This window comes from Fundulus heteroclitus, chromosome 13, assembly GCF_011125445.2.
Source record: "Fundulus heteroclitus isolate FHET01 chromosome 13, MU-UCD_Fhet_4.1, whole genome shotgun sequence".
Lineage (NCBI taxonomy): Eukaryota > Metazoa > Chordata > Actinopteri > Cyprinodontiformes > Fundulidae > Fundulus > Fundulus heteroclitus.
The window spans coordinates 11,980,615-12,003,378 of NC_046373.1; the positions used below are offsets into that span (position 1 = coordinate 11,980,615).

Sequence of the window (22,764 nt, forward strand, 5' to 3'; positions counted from 1 at the left end):
ATCTCACAGCAACATTTTTCAAAGGGCCAATAGAAAGAATCTTAAGGTTTGGTGTAATTGTTGCAGGACCCAAAAGCAGACAAGAGCTCGGGAGCCATATGTTATAGTGAATGATCATTTATTAAGTCCAAAAGGCAGAACCTACAGGCTGATTTGTCTGAGAAAATGACAAAGAATGGAAGTAGAAACTTGACGAGGCTCAGGGGTAACATTACAAAGGACCTGACACTGAATGTGGCTAAAATGGCTGAATAAATGGAAGAGAAAACAGAAGGGACAGCAGGTGGAGCAACTAGCGCAGGTAAAAAGAGTGAAGGTAATTAGACTGAGGGAGAGAGAGCCATGATCAGGACAGGAGGAGAGCAGAACCTAACAGCAAATAATGGTGAATAAACAGATATGATTAAATAAACTCACTAACAGAACTAAGAACAGACGGGTAGGAAAATAAGGATCTAACAGAACTATTAAAATCATGATGAACAGAAATTGACAAATGCACCAAACTAAAGTGAGAAAACACAAACAAAACTGCAGGATCCCCAAGAAACTAAAACTAAGTAATCAAACCCCTGGGGATCCTGACAAGAAGTGCTTAGTTGTGAATTCGAAGGGAAACCATACATGGTTTTGAATGATATTTTACAACTAAAAATCTGCACTGTGATATTCTTTTGTATTCAGCCAATCTGTTATAATTTGTTGTAAAGCGGCATTTTGCTGCAGTTAAAGCTGCAAGCTGCGGGGAGTGCGTCAATACTAGATTTGAACAGCTGGAGACTGAAATGTCGGCTCGTGCTTCTTTGCAAAATACTCCAGGAACAATCAGATTGGATGGGGAGGATCTGTGAAAAGCTATTTTTGAGTCTTTGCATAGATTCTTAGTTGACCTGAACTGCGCATAAAAATTTTGTTCTCATCTGACAAGAGCACCTTCTACTAGGCAAGGCAAATTCTACTAAAATGTATTTTTCTCTTGCTGCTTTTTTTCTTGCCGCTCTCCTGTGAGGACAGATTTGTGATTTGCATGATTAATAGTTGTTCTGTAGACACATTCTCTCACCTAAGCTGTGATCCTCTGCAGCTCCTGCAGAGTTACCATTTTGATTTCTTCTCTCGTGAATGCTCTTCTTGGTGGGTCCATCTGTTTTAGGTGGACGGACATGTCTTGGAAAGTTCCCGGTTGTGCCATACGCCTTTAATTTTCAAAAAGTTTGGACTGACCAGTGCTCTAAAAATGTGTGAAGCATGTGAAATCGTTTTATAACTTGCTTTAAACTTCTCCACAACTTCATATCTGACCTTTCTGCCATGTAGCCTTGTTTTTGTGATGCTCTCTGTGTAGTGACGAACATCTAATGCCTGATTAAATCACATACAGTTAGAACACGTTTTCTGAAAGCAACTGGTTCCACTGGATTGTATTTAGGGTAGTCAGAGTGAAGTCAACTGAATACATTTGCGTGGCACGCTTTTCAGATTTTAAATTGTAAAAGAATGTATGAAAACCATTCTTCATTTCCAAGCTACCTTCCTACCACTTCCCCAAAAAACCCAACGATCTTTGCAGTTGTAAAGCAACAACATGTGAAAAGGATATGATTTATTTTGCGAGGCACAATCTATTTCCTCATAAGTTGATTTTTTTTCCTGGACTGACAGAGCGATATCAAAGACATATCCTCCATTTCATAAGCTGGTGAACTAACCTAGCACACGCTCAACACCAAGTCTCTCTCACATCTTCTTCCGGTGCTTCCCGTCCCTCCTGACGCTTTGATCCTCTAAGCCCACAGAGCTTCAGAATCAGTCCTTAGTTACACTAAAACCCAAGCTCACATCTAGAGTTGCAACAGAGGACCAACATGTGCCTCACTGTTAAGCCTCTCAGTTGGTATAATCCTTCTTGCTTCTTTTCTACCTCAAAACACTGGTTTAAAACCAAAGATGCGTTGTCGACTGTGCCTTGAGTCTAAAATGCCTAAATTACTGAAACATCTGAGGAATGATCGCAGGCGTTTCACCCTATCTCCAATATCTGCAGCCCATTTTCCTCTACAGTACTTTCAGCCTCCTCCCAGCTCTAACTAACTAACTAACCTCTGCTCTCAGGCCTTCCACCACTGAACAACCCCAGAGCGCCTCCCCATCAGCATCACCAGCACCACCACCCAGTTCCACACCACCAGGGGAAATGGACCGGGCCTGCTCAGTCTACCGATGGCTCCACTGACAGGGGATAAAGGGATAAAAAGCCTCTGCTCAGGGACTGATTACTTACATCTGCCAAGCTAAATCCCAGTGCCCGCACCATAGACACTCATACATGTACAAACATCACATGGGCACACACTTGGTCTGCTGCTAGCAGCAACAAATGCACTCATGCATGTATTGTTTTCTGACATAAGCATGTGGTATGCAGAAAACTACAGTATGTACGTGTGTGTAAGCAAGCGTGCTCAGGATATTTAATCATGTGCAAGGCTAAAGATTATTAAGAAGTAAATGTACATTGAAAATGTGGATGGCAAATCAATAACAGCATGAGCTTTAGACAGTGGGAACATGTCAGCGGCATCATCAATAATAAAAGACATTGTATCGCATTCCACCTGTGCCAAGGAAATTCCCTCTCCTACCTTTAAGCTCTGTTTCTTCATTTTTTTTTACTTGATAACCTCATTATTGTAAGTGCTGCAAATTTACATTTGTAGTACTCAGTAGCCTCTAATGAATGTTTACCATGGTTGTAAATTATCTTGACAGTAGGCAAATGTTCTCCAGGACATGATCTATAGTGAAGTAACAACTGCATGTTCAAACGATCTTCCACTAAAGAGTTTTGCCGAAAGGTTAATGGTTTCAGTAATAATTAATATATTTACTTTGAAGTTGTTCGAAAAACATGATCAGAGCTCTGACGCTGAACAGCCGTCTAAACAAATTTAACAACACTGCAAATGTATCATTCCCACGCAAGAGTGTCCATCCTTTCCATGTAACTTCATCAAATAGGAGTACAGTCTTACGAGTTACCACTGATTGGCAGGATTGGAAGTCTGGCATTGCCAGCAAGCGGATCTGAGGATGGCCCACTGACCTCTTGCATCCAGCTCAACTTTCTCTCTGGGGGATTGGAGGAGGAAAATCATAACTCACATAGCTGCATATTAATCCCTTGGTTTCTGAGCATGTCGCCTCAGAGGGCTTACCCCGGTCAGCAGAGCTTTGCCTGTCTGTGTCACACAAACACACCTGTGCACATACAAACTCGAAGGCCTGTTTGCCAGAGAAAGCAAAAACTGCCTCTTCAAACTTATTGATGGAGCTGGTTATATCTATGTTTGATATGTCATCTTATGCAAACCTAAGACAATACTTCAGTTAGCTTACCTGGTCAGTTTCTCATCACCTTGCCTAAGGGGAGTTGTGTTGAGTTAGTATAAACTGAAAGTAGTCCCAGTCTTATAATGTGGTCTGAAGAGATTACAGATCACCTAAAGTTACTGAGAATGACTCTTGGGTATAAAGAAGGAAAGTGAAGCTGATGGGTTCCCTGACTTTCATCTTGATCAGCCCTCAATGGTGACTCGTAGGTCGGAAACTCGATAGTCTTATTTTCTTTTTCCATCTGTGACCACATCACACTACCAGGTTGTAATTAAAGCAAAACTCTTCAGTGTGGACTCTGTTACTCAGAGTATCACTGACATATTTAATATAAGGTCAAGGGAACCAGAGGTATGTAAATAGGCATCTGAAAAGAAACTGTGTTTTCTACGCCACAACGCTACATGCTGGCTCATTCAGGTTTTCAGTGGATAAAGTGGACTGTACAGGGTACAGTAAAGTTTCTTTGTATACTTTTCAGTTTTCAATAACTGCCTAATTTAGTGAAACCCTATCTAACCGCAACTGCTCTCTTACAGTCAAAGCTTGCCTTTTTTTTACTCTAAATATAAATATGGCTAGCAGAAAAAACATGTTAAATGCTGTTCTTATATCTTTTGGCTCCAAAAGACAAATGAGAATTGGGCAAATTCGGAATAAGCACAGCTTTACAAAAACAACATAAATGTACAGAATGTGTTCAGGTTTGAACCTGAAGGCTAAAATCTGCAGGTAAAATAAGAGGCATGTGGTTCTGGTGGATTTATATATATGATTATAAAGTCAGTAGACAATTAAAATGGTGTAATGATGCATCTAATCAAACATAGTTTCCTTTAAAATTTTGGTTTTCCCAAATTACCATATGCAAAGTGGCAATCTGCCACAGAATGTTTCAAGTATTTTGGGATAAAAACAAACATGAAATGTATTCCTGACATCTGGACATAGATTCAGACTAAATGGTAGAAATGAACAAAATCAAATGCAACAGAGGAGATGATATCTGTCAGGGGAAACTTTTTAAGTAGATGTAGTGGGCGACTAATTTATTAATTGCCTCAATTGGGTCATTAAATAGTGTTATCTTATTAATTTCTGATACATATTGAAACTTGTATAGTATTCTTTTGATGCATTTTTAAGCTGCGTAAATAGAATGTAATTTTGGGTAGAAACATTGAGATAAAGGCATAAAGTGTAACAATGGTGATGGAAAACTGAAAAAAAAACAGTGGAGAACAAAAAAAAAAGTAGCGAGGAATTGTTGGAAGGAGCTTAAAAGTAATTTAGAGAAACAAACACACTAAATGAGAGACCATCTACAATCTACCCCTGTAGATGGTCCATCTACAATGAATGACAAATATGGATTACAATTGATTCCATTTTGTATCAACTACAATAGCTAAAACATAATAGAAGCTTATTTTTTGACACACTGCCAAATTCAGAAACCTATGACACGTTTAGTTTAATTGTAAACCTGATGCCAAAACTGAGCTCCGAAGAGGTAACTACAAAAACCAACCCAATATATCTGAATTCATCCGAGATAGTGGGGGCTGGCCCACGGTGGCTTTCAGGCCAGAACCGCCACTGTGCGGTGCTTAAATGCAGCGAGATATGACTCCGTTGAAAGGGGGAGACATCGTGCATCCAATTACCGCCATCTTCAGGCGTGATAAGAAGTGGCTCTTTAATCTCCACGAAGATGCACTGATTCGTGACTGAAAAAGCAGCGCATAAATTTTGTGACGCTTGCAAAATAAAAAACAAAAAATGAGTGCAGCGTTTGAATGAAAGCCAGTTCGGTGAATGGCATCCTAAGATTGTGGCAACTGTAAAGAAATGTTTACACGAGAGCGTATGACTTGAGTGTGGCGGGATGATGCAGTGGCTGATGGTGACATCAACATCAGCGACGGCATAATAACCCTATCCCGTGCTGTCAGTCGCGTTGGTGCAATGGGAGCACAGTCACCAAAACCAAGGATGCACAGACACCAAACACAACGAGAAGCAGCGTATCCCCTCCTTTGGACACCTAGAGCAGAGCGCTGCAGGGGTGTGCGCTCACAAACGCATGGGCACACATTCGGGCGACACGCGCGCACGCACGCACACACACACACACACACGCGTGTTTACCTCAGTGTCATAGATTTTGGTGATGAGCGTAAACGGGTATTTCCTGGACTCTCGTATGTGCTGGATGGCCAGCTGAACCGCTGGTTCGATCCCCCGGCTGATGCCGCTCATCTGGGCCGACTCGTTCATCGGCATCAGCACCATTATGGGTAACTTTTCCCCTTCCCTGGTGAACCAGCTGTTATCCTGTCCGTGTTTGGTGCGGTCGTTGCACACCTTTGCCACGCCGGGGTGAAACAGCAACGCGGAGAGGAACAGGCATCCCGTTGGGAGGAACATCTCCCAGCCGCTGCAGTCCCTCCGGACTGGGGCCATGCTGCCGTGCGGGGTGACCAAAATGAAATCCCACCGTGGACCTCACTGTCCGGGCATCGCAAATTCGGGATGCTCAGATGCCCGCCTCTGAATGAAAATCTCGAATTCAAAGCAGAACAACCACAGCAGCCACCCTGCAGTGTGGGCAAACAGAGATACTTCAGCTTTCCGCAAACAATCCAGTAAGAATATTCCAAGGGCTCGGAGTCGCGTCGCAGAGGGAGATTTACAGCCTGTCGGTGTCCGTCATCTAAACGATTTCCTGAAATTTAACACAGTTCCTCAGCTTTAATCTGCAGCACTTGTCACAAGATGTTCAGAACGATGCCCGAGAAACACGGGGAGAGAAAAAAACAACCCCATAGATGTAGATGGAAATCTATTACACTTCCTGACAGTTCTTTCCTCCGGAGTAAATTCCCAGCCAAGAGATGTCAAATGTGTGCATCGCTGCCAAACGCAGAGTCAGTGTGGAAAAAACTGTGTAATTATTCGAGGTAAACCAGTAATGCGACAAAAAACGGACGAACGGAGCTGAAGTTGAAAGGTTGATGGCACAATTCCGAAAAAGAGGGAGGTCGGGAGAGTCTGTCCTGACAGCCTGCGGGACTGGGATGCTCATCTCCGATAGTGCGTCAGAGAAGCGCTGCTGCCGCTGCTGCTCGCCGTGCGCGCAAGAGGGAGCACTGAATGTGGAGGAGGAGAGGAAACGAGGAAAGGAGGGGGGGAGAGATGGTGGAAAAGGCTGCATAGGCTTTATGCGGGGCAGACTCAACGGCTTGACAGCCAGAGGGAGATTTACTGTGCTTTTATGTTAAAGCAGACAGACAGCGGTTTAAAAAGCACAGAGCAGGTTGGGTAAATGTATATGAAGCTTTATACATGTGATCGGGATGTCATATAGTCACATAAAAGGAACAAGCTATATTTTTAGTTCATTAGAAATGCTGATCCTCGGTATGAGATTTTTCCCATGCACAGGCAGCTGGGATTTGATTCCCTCTGCAGCTCTGTAACACCTGCCGAGATTTTTTTTTCACTGTTATAAAGAGTAGCTACCCTGGTGGAAAAAAAAAAGCTTACTAGATATATTCGATTCTAGAAGACTTTTATTGTCAGTAAAAAACACATCATTATACTTCATGTATTTTAAGATGTTGGATATTTTTGTATCTGAGGAAAATCGGATCAATTATTAAAGTATACTAAAAGCTTGAAAATCACCTAAACATACTAAAACTAGATTAAGACAATACTGGTGTTTCCTAAAACACGTTAAAGTGATAGTTTTGTGTTGTCTAATATCTACCTATCTCCAAAAGACTAAATATTCAGGAGACGCTTAATAAACCATGTATTAACGTTTCAGAACCATAGACAGTGTACTGTACAGACAGTAGCTCTGTCCATGGTGCTGAACTATCCATATGGTATTCTATTGCTGTACTTCTGCAGAAACACGCTATCTCTGCAAGCTCGCTTTTACCTGCATCTCCCCATGGCAGTGCCACACATTTTTTTTTATTTAATTTAATTTTTTAACGTGTCCTGTCTGGTAGTGCAGCATTAAGAATTGCTCTCTTGATGCCAAAGAGAGCCCAACAGATTTACTTTCACACCTGGAGCTTTACTACTTCCGTCATAGTGCTCCACTTGATTTATACATGCAAAAAGCTTTATTAGATTTTATTCTGGGACTTTGTTCAATGGACACAAAAATGGGAAAGTAGAAGAAAAAAAGAAGGAAGAAAAAAGGATGAGAAAAATGCTAATAGGTAGAGAAGGGGACAAAAACAGAGAGGAAAAGAAGAGAATAAGATAATATGCTCGGAGTCTGCTTCTACATCTGCAGAAAGAGAAATAAAAAGAACAGCAAAACCAACCAATAAAATATTACAGATACCATCAAACAAACGTGTTGATACCATCACTGAAGAATACGTAGTATTATTTAATACGAGATGTATAAATTGACAGCTAAAGCTAACTATAGGGATTTCTGTAAACACACTTGCACTAACCTCAAAACATCCTGTACTCCCAGGTCCAGGTGCCAGCAACCCAGAGGGGTATACTCTGGGTTGATGGGTGCTGGGGGCACCATCCAAACCCAAAAGTCCCCCCAGCCTGGCCTACCCGGTCCATACTCCAGCCCTAACCCCACATCCCAGCCCAGACAACCCATGATTGCACACACATTACTATTATGGCCTTACACAAACAGATTTTTTCTGCAAGCTTTTTGGACAGCCTTCAAAATACTTTTCTGTGTTTTATTTAACTTCAAATTAAATCAGTGAATTGCAGGTATAATTATTTTTAAATAACTAATGGTATTTATTGAGTAGATTTGTTTGATACATTTCCATTTTTGTGAAAAGACATTGTTAAAATGATTTGTTTTACATAGATACACAGTCTTAGAACCTCTCATCAAACATTCAGTTCTTTACACTAAGAAATGTTTACACATTAATTTGTATTCTAGTGTTCTTAGCTTGCCTATAAAAGTGATTTCTTTGGAGCAAACAACAAAATTGCATGTTTATTATTTATAAAAAAATATGGAAACAAAAACAAAATTTCATAAGTGAGAAAAAAACAGCTAGTGTTAACCCCTGTTTCTTGTAGCGATCCACCAGTCTCTGTCATCAGTCTGACAAACGTTTTCCCCACTCCTCAGTTTCAGCTGTGAGATATTTGAGGGTTTTCTGCTACATGTACACCACGTTTCAAGTCACCTATTAGAATCTCCATAAGCTCAAGAGCTGGGCTCTGACTAGACTCGGGACATTCAATTCAATTCAATCAAACTAAATGCCTGTGCTTTAATCAGGGCAAATGCTGAGTAATATGTGATTGTATCAATTTCAAGAGGTAAAAAACAAATAAGGTTTTCTAATGTGACTATACTTATTTTCTACTACACATTGAAGTACAATGCAGATTGTACTGGTATTAATTATATGTTTTACCCCCTGAGATCCAACAGTTCAAACACTATGAAGGTATCACTGAAGAGGTTAAAGTGAATTTTTTTTTACTCCTCCCAACTCGTTACCATCAACTAAAGTATGGTTATAAAATTGCTAAGCCCTTCAAAAACATGTTACCGTTTTGGTACCATGTACATGCTTCCACTCACCCCAGCTGTGCATGGTGCTAAACTCAATGACCCCGATGAAGGCCACAAACCGAAACACTGTTGGTCTGTCATTGAAGTTTGTTCCAAGTTTGGCTGAAGTTTTCACCTCATCAGATCATTGACCCTCTTCACGCAACTTGGAAGTTGAACTTTTGGATCTCATGGTGCTAAGCTATCCATGATTTTCTATCGCTGTAGCTCTGCTACCATGTTCCAACTGCTGCTGGTATGTGCACAATAGCTTTTACCTTTATTTTCCATACTATACTTTGTACATCCTTTATGAAATAAGGAATTATATGTCATGCACTGATGGAAATACAGACATAGATGTGACGTATATCTGTAATAAGGAACAAAGCCATTTTGTTACTAAAATGAAGCTAACCCTCACATTTGTTTAAAAAGCACAGTTCTAATAGCATGAGGCCTTGCAACCTTTGCAGCAGGCAACATTCTCAGATAACCTCCTTTCTTATTGTCTCTTTATATAAAATATTTTTTCATTCTGTGTTGAAAAAGGCATGTAATCTGAGATTGATTCCTTCCTTTATGTTTTGAACAAAGGTTGCATGTGTCAAGTCCTTATTGCATGCATGCTGTAACTAATAAAAGATTAAGAGAAGAGAGGGTCTGTACCAACTCAAGGCTAGAGAGACTAAATATAGGTAAGAAAATGCAAAATTATAGAAAAATCGGATTATAGTCACATGTTCAATCACACAATAGTCACTATGCAACTCAATTTTCCTCCTCTCTGTGGTTGTTCCTTTCAACTCTGAGAAGTCCAGATGAAGACGTAGGTTGAGCTGACATCCCATCTGTTTGTTTTACACAAGATAGCAGCCTTCCCTGCTCAGATCACCAACACAGCTCTGAATGAGGCCTATTAATCACAAACAGCACATAATTTACATCCAACAATAGGTTCAATCTTTAAAATAAAAAGTAAATAAGGTATAGCTATTATCGGTTAATGTCTTTAATTATTCATATAACAGGCATACAAGCTAAAATCAATAGTAACGCCTCCACTAGCATTTCTTCTGATGCCGAAACACCATGTGTTAGGTCATGATTGTTGCAGATTCCAAAATGAAAATGTCCATTTAAAGTCAGATTAAGAGTCCTTTATCACTCTGTTATCTTTTATGCAATCCACACTTCCTCCCTAAACGAGGTGTCAAGTCAATGCCTCAACACTAATTAGAACATACTCACGTACGATGAAGGGCACACGGTGAAATAATTATTCAGATGTTGGCACTTGAGCAATCAGATTAAATTTTTATGACCCATGACAACAGCATGTGGCAATTAAATGCAACATCTTGTGGATGCTATGAATGCATCTGACGCTGTGAAATCTGTCATCCTTATAGTATGGAGGGCTGTAGAAGTTAGTAGAGAACATCTACAAAGTATATATGTAGGGTTCTTAACCTGCTGCAAAGTCTTTTACAATCTCTAACAGTTTTCACCCTACTATTTTCAGGATTGTGATGTATATGTATATAGCTTAAACTATAACTCTGTCAACAGAGTACCTGTCCATTTAATTTGAATCTATCATTCCCTTTTTAGGGGAGGAGGGGGATTCCCAGAGCACATACCTGCAAACCACCATGTTTGACAATGTGTTCTGGGAAGGTTTTATTAGTTAATAGTTAGTAGTTAATTTGATAGCTATTCGTCCCAAAGAGTAGGTTTAGTATGAATAACTACTGATAAATACCAAAAGAAAACATTAACAAAGTTAATAATTTTGATCAACATTAACATGTCTTGGCACAAAGGTATGATAAGGAAACAATAACCAAACAGCTCTGTCTGTCACTTATTTTATGAATACCTGCCTAGTGTGGTGCGTTATGATAAAAGATGAAGTGGAGTTAATTTGTGCTCTAGAATTCTCAAACAACAAGTACTACACCTATACTGATTAAACACTAACAGCATCTCTCTAAATACAACCATTCAATAACAGAATACTTCCAATTCAAGTTAAAAAAACTTCAGTCAATGAACTCTTTAACTAGACTAGTAACATTCAATAAAAAATTAAAAGAATTAGGAGTTATCTGTGAGCTATTGGGCAGACACGTGCAGAAATCACTGCAAGCTTGGTTACCCTAAATGGGCTTTTGTCAAATCAGCTACTAAAGCTGGCAGAAGAAACAACACTGCGTCGAACACAGAGGAAAAAACAGTGAGATGCAAAACCATTGTCATTCCATGTGTGTCAGGAGTTTCTGAGAAACGCAGGAATTTTTTTTTTCCAAACACAACGTCCCAGTAAATTTCAAACCTAATAACATTCTCAGACAAAAACTAGTTCATCCCAAAGACAGAACACCCAAACCACAGCTGAGCGGTGTTGTGTATGCGGTCCAATGCAGCAAGGACCACTCAGACTCCTACATTGGAGAGACTAAACAACAGCTACATAAACACATGACACAGCACAGGAGGGCCAGCAGCTCAGGACAAGATTCTACAGTCCACTTGTACCTCAAGAACAAAGAGCACTCTTTTGATCACAAATCGATGGACAGGGAGAACAGATTGTGTGAAAAAGTGGTAAAAAAAAAGCCATCTTGCTCAAACGAGAAACGGCATCATTAAACAGAGGGAGAGCGTTTACAGCTTGGTCCTCCAACACGTTCCAAAGAGATTACATCAGCAGTCTCATCAGGATTCAGGTGCCCAAGTACTCCACTCACACCAACCAATAGCTTCTAAAAATCCAGGACGGTGACGGGTCAGTCACTGATTTGCATCTGACTTAGAATTTGCCTAGGAGGATGGGCCTCCATGTCTTTAAAAACAGCAGCGCACCAACTGCAAGTTTCTCAATTGTGAGCCACCAGAATTGACAAAGACTCCTGGGTAGGTGTTGAAAAGTTTTCCGAAAGAATTGAACGAAAGACCGGTTGCCCCTGATTTAAGCATGTTTGCTGTTATTCAGTACAATTAATAGAATACAAAAAAGGAGAAAAAAAGGAAACCAATGACCAATAAAATGATGTAGAGATAACATAAGAAACCCCTTAGTGTCCTACAATGTCCCACAATGGGGAAAGTGGCAGTGGCAAAGACGCAGGAAGTTACACACAGTTTATAGTAGTAAAAATAAAACATAATCTAAAGTTAGTTCTAAAGTAGCAGAGGATGAGCTTTATCAGAAGCGACAAAAATAATAGTGAAAAATAAATGCCACAGTAAATATTGCACAATTATCGATAATATGGCATGCTCCGGTAAAAAAGGTCAAATGTTCAACAGTGGGAAAAACAAATCCCTGTTCAATTTGAATACCAGGGATTGTTTTGAGTAGTTGGAATGAGGTCAAATTAACTTTTCAACCAATGAAGAACATCGATCAGTGTGTCATCAAACAAACAATTCACAACGCAAAGCAGAAGAAAAAATAAAACATAATTTTAGCAAATTAAAGTTTCAAAAATAATTTGCTGAGCTAGAGATCAATAACCTTTTGGATAATTGATTATTAATGTTATGTCAACAAGCCATAACAGTGAATACAATGGAATATCATAATGACAGATATTGACCTGATGGCACGTGTGATGATGTCATATTGTGAATTAGGGAGCCAGTGAACAACTAAGGAAATGATCTGAATACCAATTCCACGTGAACCTTTGGGTACCAAGAATTGAAAATTTGAATGGGTGCATCAGTGCTGGTGGCATGGTAGGGTTGATCACCGCATGAGCAGAATGAGCTGCGAAGTAAACAACAGAACTAATGGTGGCTACCCTCTTAGCATTTACAGATATTTTACCTTTAGCATAAGGGAAAATGGAGACACAATTCAGCAAGTTTATAAAGAGTATGCAAACATGTTTTATGCATGTTAGTGAGAAAAGATAAAGGAAAACACAAATAAAAAGGAATAAGCTCATGTTGTAATGTGGATCTTTAACAGTGATCAATTGTTAAAGAAATTTGTAGCAACAGGCTCATTGTCTTTTTAGCACTCAAGCAGTTAAGCACCTCAAACAAAGGGAAACGAGATGAAATAAACAATATTTACATTAATTTAACCTCAACCAACTTTACCTGTCCAAACCTAACACCTTACATGAACCTTTCTGATGAACAGGAGTAAGTCTGATAGGGTCAGTGAGTTGCATGGTGGGCCAAAAGAACAGAAAAGACCTGGCGGATGCTCTCGGTTTGGCATCTGGGGCAACCTGCTCTGACTGGGCACACATGGGCAGTGTGCGTGGCTGCAGTTTTAATGCTATCTTTTTCAGGGTGGTGGAAAAAAAGCTTTGTCAACATCATCAGGGTCACTGTCACTTCTTTGATTCAGTGGCTGTTCTTATTCTCAGTTGGGCTACAGTCACTGGATACTACAATAGCAGACCGCCTTTGTTACAGAAGCAACGTTCCTTTTAAAATGCAGCATCTTACTCGGCCAGTGAGATCCTGCTGCCAGAGTTTTGTGGTTCTATGACATCACGGGGATTCCAGCTGAGACTTCTCCCTCCCTCTCTTCCTGGCTTAATACTGTACATTCTGGGATTCAGAGTTTTAAACAGTCTGTTTTGTTCTCTCCATGATGCTGTTTGTTCACTACAGTCTCCACTAAACCTCTGAAGCCTTCACAGAAGAGTTGGATTTATACTCAGATTAAAAACAACGCGGTTTGACCCCGTTTTGTCAATTAGATGACTTTTGTAGCATTTAGGGTATTAGAGTAAAGAGGGCAAACTGCACATCACACTTTTCGGATTTCTGTACTTGTAAAATTTTCAGAAAAGGCATGGATTGTTAGTTTTTGTTTTTTTACTCATAGTGTACAGTGCTTTTGCCCATTTTATTATATTTCATTTTGTAATTTCAGTGTTTTGAACCCTTCTGCAAAACATAGGCTAAATCAGTGAAGTGAAAATATATATATATATATATATATATATATATATATATATATATATATATATATATATATATATATATATATATATATATATATATATGCTAAAAAAATCCACTTTAACTCCAGGATGTGAGGCAACAAAACATGAAAAATGCTTTTGCAAAGCCCTGTATGAAAACATTTACAATACAGTTTTACATGATGGCCTGAAGCTGTTGATCCTTTCCACAAATGAATGAGATAACCTAAAGGTGGATACTTTTCTGAATCTTTCACAACGGTTCTCAAGACAATCTAGGAATTTTCCATGTGCGTCATTCAGAGGAAGACAAATTGAAAATGATTTTTCATATTTCATAGCTCAGATGGTTTGTGCTCATCAAAGGAAAATCCAGGCACATTTTCCGTGAGCTGTTTACAGAATGAGCAGATGAAGGGTCTGACAGATAATTAATCAACTTAATGCCACTTTCATGGAAACTCATTCAGTAACTATGTTCCTTATAGCGCCACTCCACTTTTTGATTAATAATTCTGAGATTGGGAGTGGAGGAAAGGGAGGAAAGGTTAGTCAATTAATCCATCCATGTGACTAATTCACTATTTAGCTGCTCTGGAACACAATGTTGAGTTCTGCTCATAAATAATATGGACTTAGTTTAATTTGGTATCATAATACCGGCAACGGCATCAAAATGGTTTACTTTGTGCTTTTAGAAATGAAGGATGGAATATGTTTTCACTCATCCCAGATCAGCACCTTGGCTCTGAGTCATTCCACACATGACCCAGACAAATAAACCCACAACTTGGCAGGGAACATTTTATTATGGATCCCTGTGATGCTTCTATCCCTTGTTCTCGACACGCCAACCCTGCCAGTTACTGTGGCGGTGATTTGAATAATTGGTTTGTGAATCTGGAGTCACAGTACTGCAGATTCCATGCATACCAAGAAGCTGAAGACAGATTCTTTATCAGAGCGTGCTCCACGAAACACTGAAAAATGCATGTTTTATGAGGTCAGGATACATAACAAAATACTGTGAACTAGAACTGTACCTCTTGGGATACAGAGGGGAGTTTGGATGGGATGCTCAGAACCTGAAATTTTGTGTTATATATTAACAAGTAAAACAAGGGTAACTTCTGTTGTTTACCTACAATTAAATCCTTCTCATCCAGATGTAAAGAATGAGATTAGAGATCAATGTATTTTTTTTCCACAACCATTACAGATGGACTTCTATCACCTTCATAAATGTATCTTTATTCTACTGATCGAAGTTTTGACATTTTAAATATTACACAATGACAACAAGAGATTAAACATTGTGCAATGATTATGCACAAACTATATGTTTAGACTTTAGACAGATACTCTGTGTTTACTTTACTCATCCCTATAGTTATTTGTGTGTGTGTGTGGGGGGGGGGGATCACAGTCTGTGTAATGTCTTTATTTTATATTAGATGTTATGTACTGTAAAGCACAGTTTTAGGCTTAGGGTACACAGCTCTTTAAGTGACTTTAAGAAATATTCTTTTTTTATCACAAATATAAGGCCAAGACAATCATATCTGCAGAGATTCATCATCCACTGAATATGAGGCAGTGAAATTATTGCAGATGTTACTGACAATGTAGCTGTTAGGGATGTCTAGGCCCGATCCCATGTATACTTTGTTAATCTGACTCACCCCTGTGTTCTTAAACGAACTGAGTGTTTTTCCAATGTTACAGTGATGTTCATGGTGGAAGAGAGACTGTATTGGATGCTGCAGCTCCCTGGTTGTCTGTGAAATGTGACCTCCTCTGCACTGTGCTCAGGTTATGGCACTCAAGATAGTATAGGAAAGACGGTTTCCCAGAATATGGCTGAATCCCAGGTAACTGGGCTTTACAACAGTTAGTGATAATGAAGCTAAGCTTTAGAAGCAGGAGAACAACTTTTGTTGATGTTTCAACAACAGTTTGTTGAAACATCATTAACAAGAATAGCACTGGAATATGTTATGACACAAATTTTCAAGTCATTTAAAAAAGAGAGTAAACATGCATGTGTCCGCCCATGATATAAATGCCCCTTGTGAAAAAAAATAGGATTAAGTTAAATGTAACCCTGATTAAGTGTAGTTTGTTATATTACTGCACTTAAACGGGTAATCAGTTCACAGGCATATACATTGTATGTCTTTTATAAACGTAAGTGAAGCATCAAACTATGACTCCACCTTGGCCTATTCTTAAATGAATCAGATCAGTGTGAGGGAGAAAAATACATCCTGATTTCAACATGGTATTAATATTTAATTGCACGTAAGGTTATTGCACGTAAGGTTATTGCACAGATTAACTGTCCTGTTTTATGCACAATACAGATGACTTAACAATAAAGTTAATAAAAAATAAAATGCTACTTTCTTATCAGTGGGCTTCCTCTATTAATAAACTTATATTTAAAATGTAACTTAACATTGATGGGGTGTTATTCAATTGAATACAACTTTCAGAATCTCTTGGCATGTCAGGATTATATAGGTTTATTTTTAAAATACTAGGTGCCAGTTCTAACTTTGAGTTGAATTTTACAATAACATGTCCAAAATAAACCTATCTTCGTATTGGTGTCACATTGTGCAAATACATTGAAAAAGGCTCTATTTTCATCCTCACAAAACTCTATAACAAGCACGTTTCTCAACTTGCTTTCGGGTGCGAGCTCTGCTCGGTTTGGAATGAAGCCGTCTCTGACGCTAGCTGTTAGTTGCAGCAGCAGCAGAAAGAGGGAAGGTGCAAATCCACATCCTTAAAAGTTATAAACAATGGTCATAAAAAAGATTATGTCTCTAAAGCAGTTTATATTTGTTTATTGATGTAGAATAAGAGTTTGAGTTTGGTGCTTAACTAGTTTTTAGTAAACAACTTCATGAAATCTTTATGAATTATGAATCATGTTTCTCCACATGCACAGCTCATTGCTATTTGTGACTCCACGCTGCAAGAACTGCTCAGCTATGGTGCTAATTTGGCAACATTGCAAACCTCTCTTCAAACGCCTACGTGAACTGATTGACTGGTTGGGGTACTAAAGCTGTCAGATACCAGGGGTAGCTGGTGACAGCCACCCCTGTGGCCATGCTCCTGCTAACAAGCTAGGTTAGATGCTTCTAACCAATACAGATGAGGGTTTTTGTTTGTGTAGCAAGGACAGAAAGTGATTTATCTGCTGCGATTTTTTTAAGCTGTAATTAATAATTTTGTATATGATGGCATATGTGAAAATTATTTTTAGGTGCATGCAAGAACTTTGAGCCATACCAAGTAAATTAAGCACATGTACATGGTCAGTGATGGTCAGAGCGGGGATTGACCTGGCAACCCAGGACGACCTCCATAACTCTTGCCCCACCATTGCCTGTCCAATAGGTTTTTTGTACGTGTATAGGTAAAGTTTACTGCCTAAGGACAGAGCAACCATGGCACAAGCATGTAATTCCCTTTGTTTTCCATATTTGAACATTGCCTCAGCGTCTTGGATAATGAGACAGAGCTCCATTTTATGATAGTCCTCAAGCCAACCAAAAGTTACTTGCCAGATCACTCAGAAAACAGGGCTAAGTGGTAATGTGAGTTGGAAAGAAATCTTCATCAGTGCATACAGAGCATCTGCACAGCGTTGCACGTGATCACACAATGTTATTGTTTGTTTTTTGCTTTGAGATTTATGTATCATTTACTTACATTCTATAGCAGAGCTGTAAGTCCAGTTTTCATTGCAGCTCTAATTTGTGCTGTTTATGCTGCAGAGTTTTTCCATTTACCAAAGTAAAATCCTGGCAGCCAGGTTTAGCTGAAAATAACTTCAATAACTGTATGTTTTACTGCATAATTTAATGTTGGACTGTTATTTATGGTAAATGGCTTTTCTTTATATGGCCCAAAATGCAACAAGAAGAAGAAAAAGAATAGTATATTGGGGATATTAGAGGTACATTTTGTTAGACTGGATTTCTGAGTTGAGGAGTTACCCACCAACATGCTTTCATGTACAGTTACAGAAACATTATTTTCAAGTTTACTGTGATGTTATCATACCTAGTGCCTTTTCATTCAAATGTATTTAATTTGACAATTAATATGACCTCATTAACAACAGCCGGGTTAAAATCAGAGCTAACCACAATCTGGAAGATTTCTAAGAAATATTGCTTTATATTTTCAATACAGCTGTCGATCTGACATGAAAACTGCCACAGGGTAAAAGAAAAAAAAACTTATGAGCACAGCCTTTAGATGAAAACCACTAGACACCCAAAACTTCAGAACATTTTTGAAACCTCTGAGTCACAATAAAAAAAACTTTGCTGGCTTTTGATTTAAAAGTCTGACCCCTGAAGAGATAATCCTGAGTGGTCATGTCATATTTGGTCTGGCCAGAAGGTTATCTTAACGTTCCTTGTTTCATTCTGAAATTAAATCAAGAACACAAGAAGAGACGGTACAAAGTAGGGCACTGCCTTCAAAAGAGCTTCGGCTGAGGCTGTGCTGTGGGAGGACGCTATTTTGATTACTGTCAAGTCCTAGTAATAGCAAGAACTGTGACTTACATAATCACGCTTACAATGAATGTTTCAAACGTCAGCTGCAGCATTCTGCTCCCCAGCAAGCCTGATCTTTTTAACAGCAATTCCACATGCCTGCAGGTTAATGGGATTAAACCTGAGTGGATGCAAAGAGGGGATTGTTGAGAAGATAGTTTCAGAAATGTTTTCCCACAAAAATACTTTCCTTAACAAAATGATGCTTACTAGTGAAAGAAGTCTTGCCTGTGTGTTTTCCATTGCATAATTTAAGACTTTAGAGTTCAAAACTTCTAAAATGAAGAACTTTACAGATTTGTTTTATCTTGTAGTCTGGACTCTGTGTTTCTCTAATGTGTTTGCCGCAGCATGACCTCAGGTTTAAAAGACTCCATCCTAAAATCAGAAAAGAATAAATGTGCACGAACCGTCTCTGTTTTAGTGGTCTATGTCAAATCTTCAGCTCGATAATTAGGGCCTGAGGTGGTAAGAGAGCCAATAAACAAGCTGGTAAGAAAGCTGCAGTCACGCTATTGCACATTAGCCCTCCCAAACTATTAATAAAAACTGTCACTCTAATTAGTGGGTATGAAAAAACACATTCACACAAAGACTAGCACCAGCATACCGACCCACACCGACATGCTCACAGGAATGCACACGCCAGATGCCACCTTTTACATCTATCCTGTGAATGACCTTTATCCCACATACGTAACACTGGTCCAGTCTCTTTTCCCAAAGCATTTTTAAAAGAGAGACAATGGTTATTAAAACAGATCAAGGAAGAAGCAGCTGCTTAAAAGAAAAATGTATGGGAAACAACAGAGTTGAAGAGCAATTTAAACAAAACACACAAGACTCCCCAGGCCTTTCTCTGGGTGAATTTAATGCCAAAACTTAATGCATGTGCACATTCCAAATGCCCTGAGAAAGAAGGGATGGATGGCATATTATCAAGACCTCATCTCACCCCACCAGCATTAATTATATGAAACCCACTTTCTGTCCACTGAGACAAAGAGGTGTGCCCTCTAACGACAGTAAAAGCCAATGGATGATTTATAATTGTGTGTGAGTAGACTGGTGATGCTTTAAGTGTTCTGTGTGCATTTTGTCATATCTTGGAGAATAAAAAAATAGTTGACTGCTATCAGTTGTAGCAAACTTTTTTTCTGTGGGTGTGTGTGTGTGTGTTGGGGGGATGTTGTGAATTTGGCTCTATATAAATAAAACTGAATAGAATTTGTTTGAGAAGAATCTCCACAGAGTCTTCTTATTCTTCTGGCCATCTTCTTGCAAAAGCAAAAAACCCTGGGCATGCTATCTAAAGCTGGTTTCCACAGTGAAGTAAGGCAAGGCCTGAAAGACCTCTCTAGGAGGAAGCATTTCTACAATAGCCCCAATAATAGTTTTGAAATGTACACAAAAGCCTTTAGTTTTGGAGACATGCATTGTGGTCTGACACAAAAAAGATCAGGAAAAATATATTCTTGCACCTAAATTGAGGACCAACTGTTTGCTACAGCAAGACTACATAGAGTTTCCAAACAACAGGTGACAACCCAAGTTTTACAATGGACAACTTTATCCTGTTTTGAATTAGGTATTAAGCAACTCAGCCAAACAAAACAGTTCATGCTACATCTTTAAATAGGGGGGCATGGCTTATCTTATAGCTAAGGTTCTCTCTTGTTTTGCAATAGTTTTTATGAAGCAACTCATAAATGAATGAGGTTGCTGACATTACGGGCTCTGACAGGTTTTTCTCCAGACAATAGGGCAGCATCACTTCTGTTCAGCAGTGATCTTTGTTAGAGCTATAATTTCACATGCAAATATGTTCAAATATAGAATGGATTTAAAATGCATTTATTCATGCATCTTCCCATTTATGCATGCAACCGACTAATAAACACGCAAGCACAAACACAATAAACCATTATATTCATATGCAACATTACCCTAACCCTAACCCTAGCAGTTACAGAAAAGCACATTCATATCTTTTTTTTCTCTAAAATACGACATAACTTCGTGCTCTCTTGTATAAGAGTCTATTTCTCTACATGTTATAAAAGTCTCGAACATTTCTGATGTCAATTAGGAAATGAAAAGGCCTGTTCACACCAATAGTTTCACCCAACACCCCCTGTAAATAACACACACAATCAAGAACACCGCGTTCAGTTTCATAATGGACCGACTGCTGTTTGAGCGCATTATTCACAACAGCAGGGAACATCCAAAAATATTTTCGGAGGCAAATAGCTTAACAAATGAAAGCAATGAAAGATAGATGAGGAAGTCAGGGCTTCATTCATATTTGATAGCTGGGCTTAAGATGCATTACCCAACCAACACAACAAGCTCCGGTGCTGTCAGTGCAACAAATAATGAGCTTGAAGGAGCATCTGTGAGGAAACAGGGTTGGGTGTGTGAGTGTCGTGGGTGTAAGCATGGACGTTCCACCTATGTTGTCGAGACATAAATCATTTTGTGGCATCATAATGATGATGGTTGGACTTTTTAAGTCGAGAAAAAGCAACTACCAGCAATAAAAACAAATGACAAATCACAGTTTGACCCAAAATTATATGGTCCACAATTTAAATGATATAATCAAAGTCTGTTACGCTTTTATTCAATTTAGTTCAAGTCAGTCTAAGTCAATCAACATGGGTAAAATGAAAAAAAAAAAGTATTTTAATAGCAAACTGAACAAATTGATAGGTTTTTGTTTACAATTTATTTATCCAGGGGATTGGGGGAAAGCCACATTAAGAAACAATTGTTTAACAGAAAATCTTCCGTGGCACAATTACTCTAACAATCTCTATGAAATAAATGTGACTTAAGCATTTTCATAATCAAAACTTTATTATTATTTAGGTTAAACAGAGTATCAAGGAAATTTGGATTAAAATCCCTGACTAAAGTTCCAGAGACACTCAATAAAATGTTTAAGACAAGGGAAGATACTATTCAAGTAAAGCTGATTTGTGTTTATCTTGACTCAGAAAGTGACTACAAGAACAGCAATAAAAATGTCTTTAACCATTTTAACAAGCCTTGATAACAACCAAATTTTATCTTGCAGATTGAAATCATCTAACAAAAGACACCTGAGCCCATTTTGTTCTTTAAAAAAAAACAGTCAAGTAAATGTTGTAAAAGAAAGACAATAATTTGTATCGCTGGCATAGTTTTAAGGTTCTAATCCACATTTTTGCTCTTTGTGTGATTGTACGCTGTAGAAAGGTGAAGCATAAAAAAACAGCTGGCCCAAATCCAAAAGCTAAACTCACACAACTACAAATTTATTTCACACAGAACAAAGTATTTAAAGGTGCAATAAGCAATAATTCATTATTTTAGATCGAAAGAACTAAGAATAGTGATGTGAAGAACTAAAGATATCTTTTTAGATGGAATAGGGTATGACGTCACACACCATCTCTCTGTGTTGCTCTACAGTCTCTTGTTTCCCCTGGGGAGTGTTGAGAAGGAGCAAAATGGAGGACAACGCCTCCAGCGGATCGAAACAAACTCTTGCTAACAACATTCGAGGGTAATGAGTTACTTACTTCTTCACTACAGATGTTCCTCAGATGTTCTGTGTATTTATCCTTTGCAAAGACGACGGGTGAGAAGAGAAAGGGGGGGGGGGCTTTGGGGGTTGGAGCTGGAGTGAAGGTATAGAGGGGCGTGGCTTGTCACACATTTTGTTTTGGTCTACATTCAGAGCTCAAAAGCCCATCTAGTTTTAATATTTTACTTATCGCTGCTTTAAAATCTGACAACATTGGGTCATACGAACACATTTTAAATATGAAGTTTAATTTCAAACAGTTAGCACCGATCTAATTTAGCTGTGGCTTAAAGGAAATACATTTGTTCACTAACAGACTTCTGTGAAAATAATGAAATAAATAAATGCTCTTTGAGGCCCTCTGCTGGTTTGGAGTCCAAAGCAACTGCTTAGTTTGAAGATATCTTGGTGATCAGAACATTACAAAAGGTTTCTTTTTGTATGAACTGGGCGGGGTCAGTGGCTTGGGTGATGGACGGGGACACATTGTCAAAATGTTGTCCAGGCAACAGTTATTCAGTTATTAAACTGAAAAATATTTTAAGACTACAAACTGGAATTAGACTGTAAAAATAGGTGAAGGAAATGAAGGGGTTCAAACATTACTGGGTCCTCTAAAATGCTGAGAACATCTCTGTGTGTTTGCATTAGTACATTTTGTTGGACAGCTGTTAG

The 22,764-nt window shown here is 38.8% G+C and overlaps 1 protein-coding gene across 1 annotated transcript in view; it reads right to left on the reverse strand.

Annotated features, from left to right (window-relative positions):
* LOC105937545 (gamma-aminobutyric acid (GABA) B receptor, 2) overlaps positions 1 to 6,559 on the reverse strand; it is a 204,806-nt gene extending 198,247 nt beyond the window's left edge. Inside the window, exon 1 of the mRNA XM_036145868.1 lies at positions 5,545 to 6,559. Within this exon, the coding sequence (XP_036001761.1) occupies positions 5,545 to 5,859 (315 nt within the window). The 5' untranslated portion in view covers positions 5,860 to 6,559. The remainder of the gene's footprint in view (positions 1 to 5,544) is intronic.
* Positions 6,560 to 22,764: the final 16,205 nt, after the last annotated feature.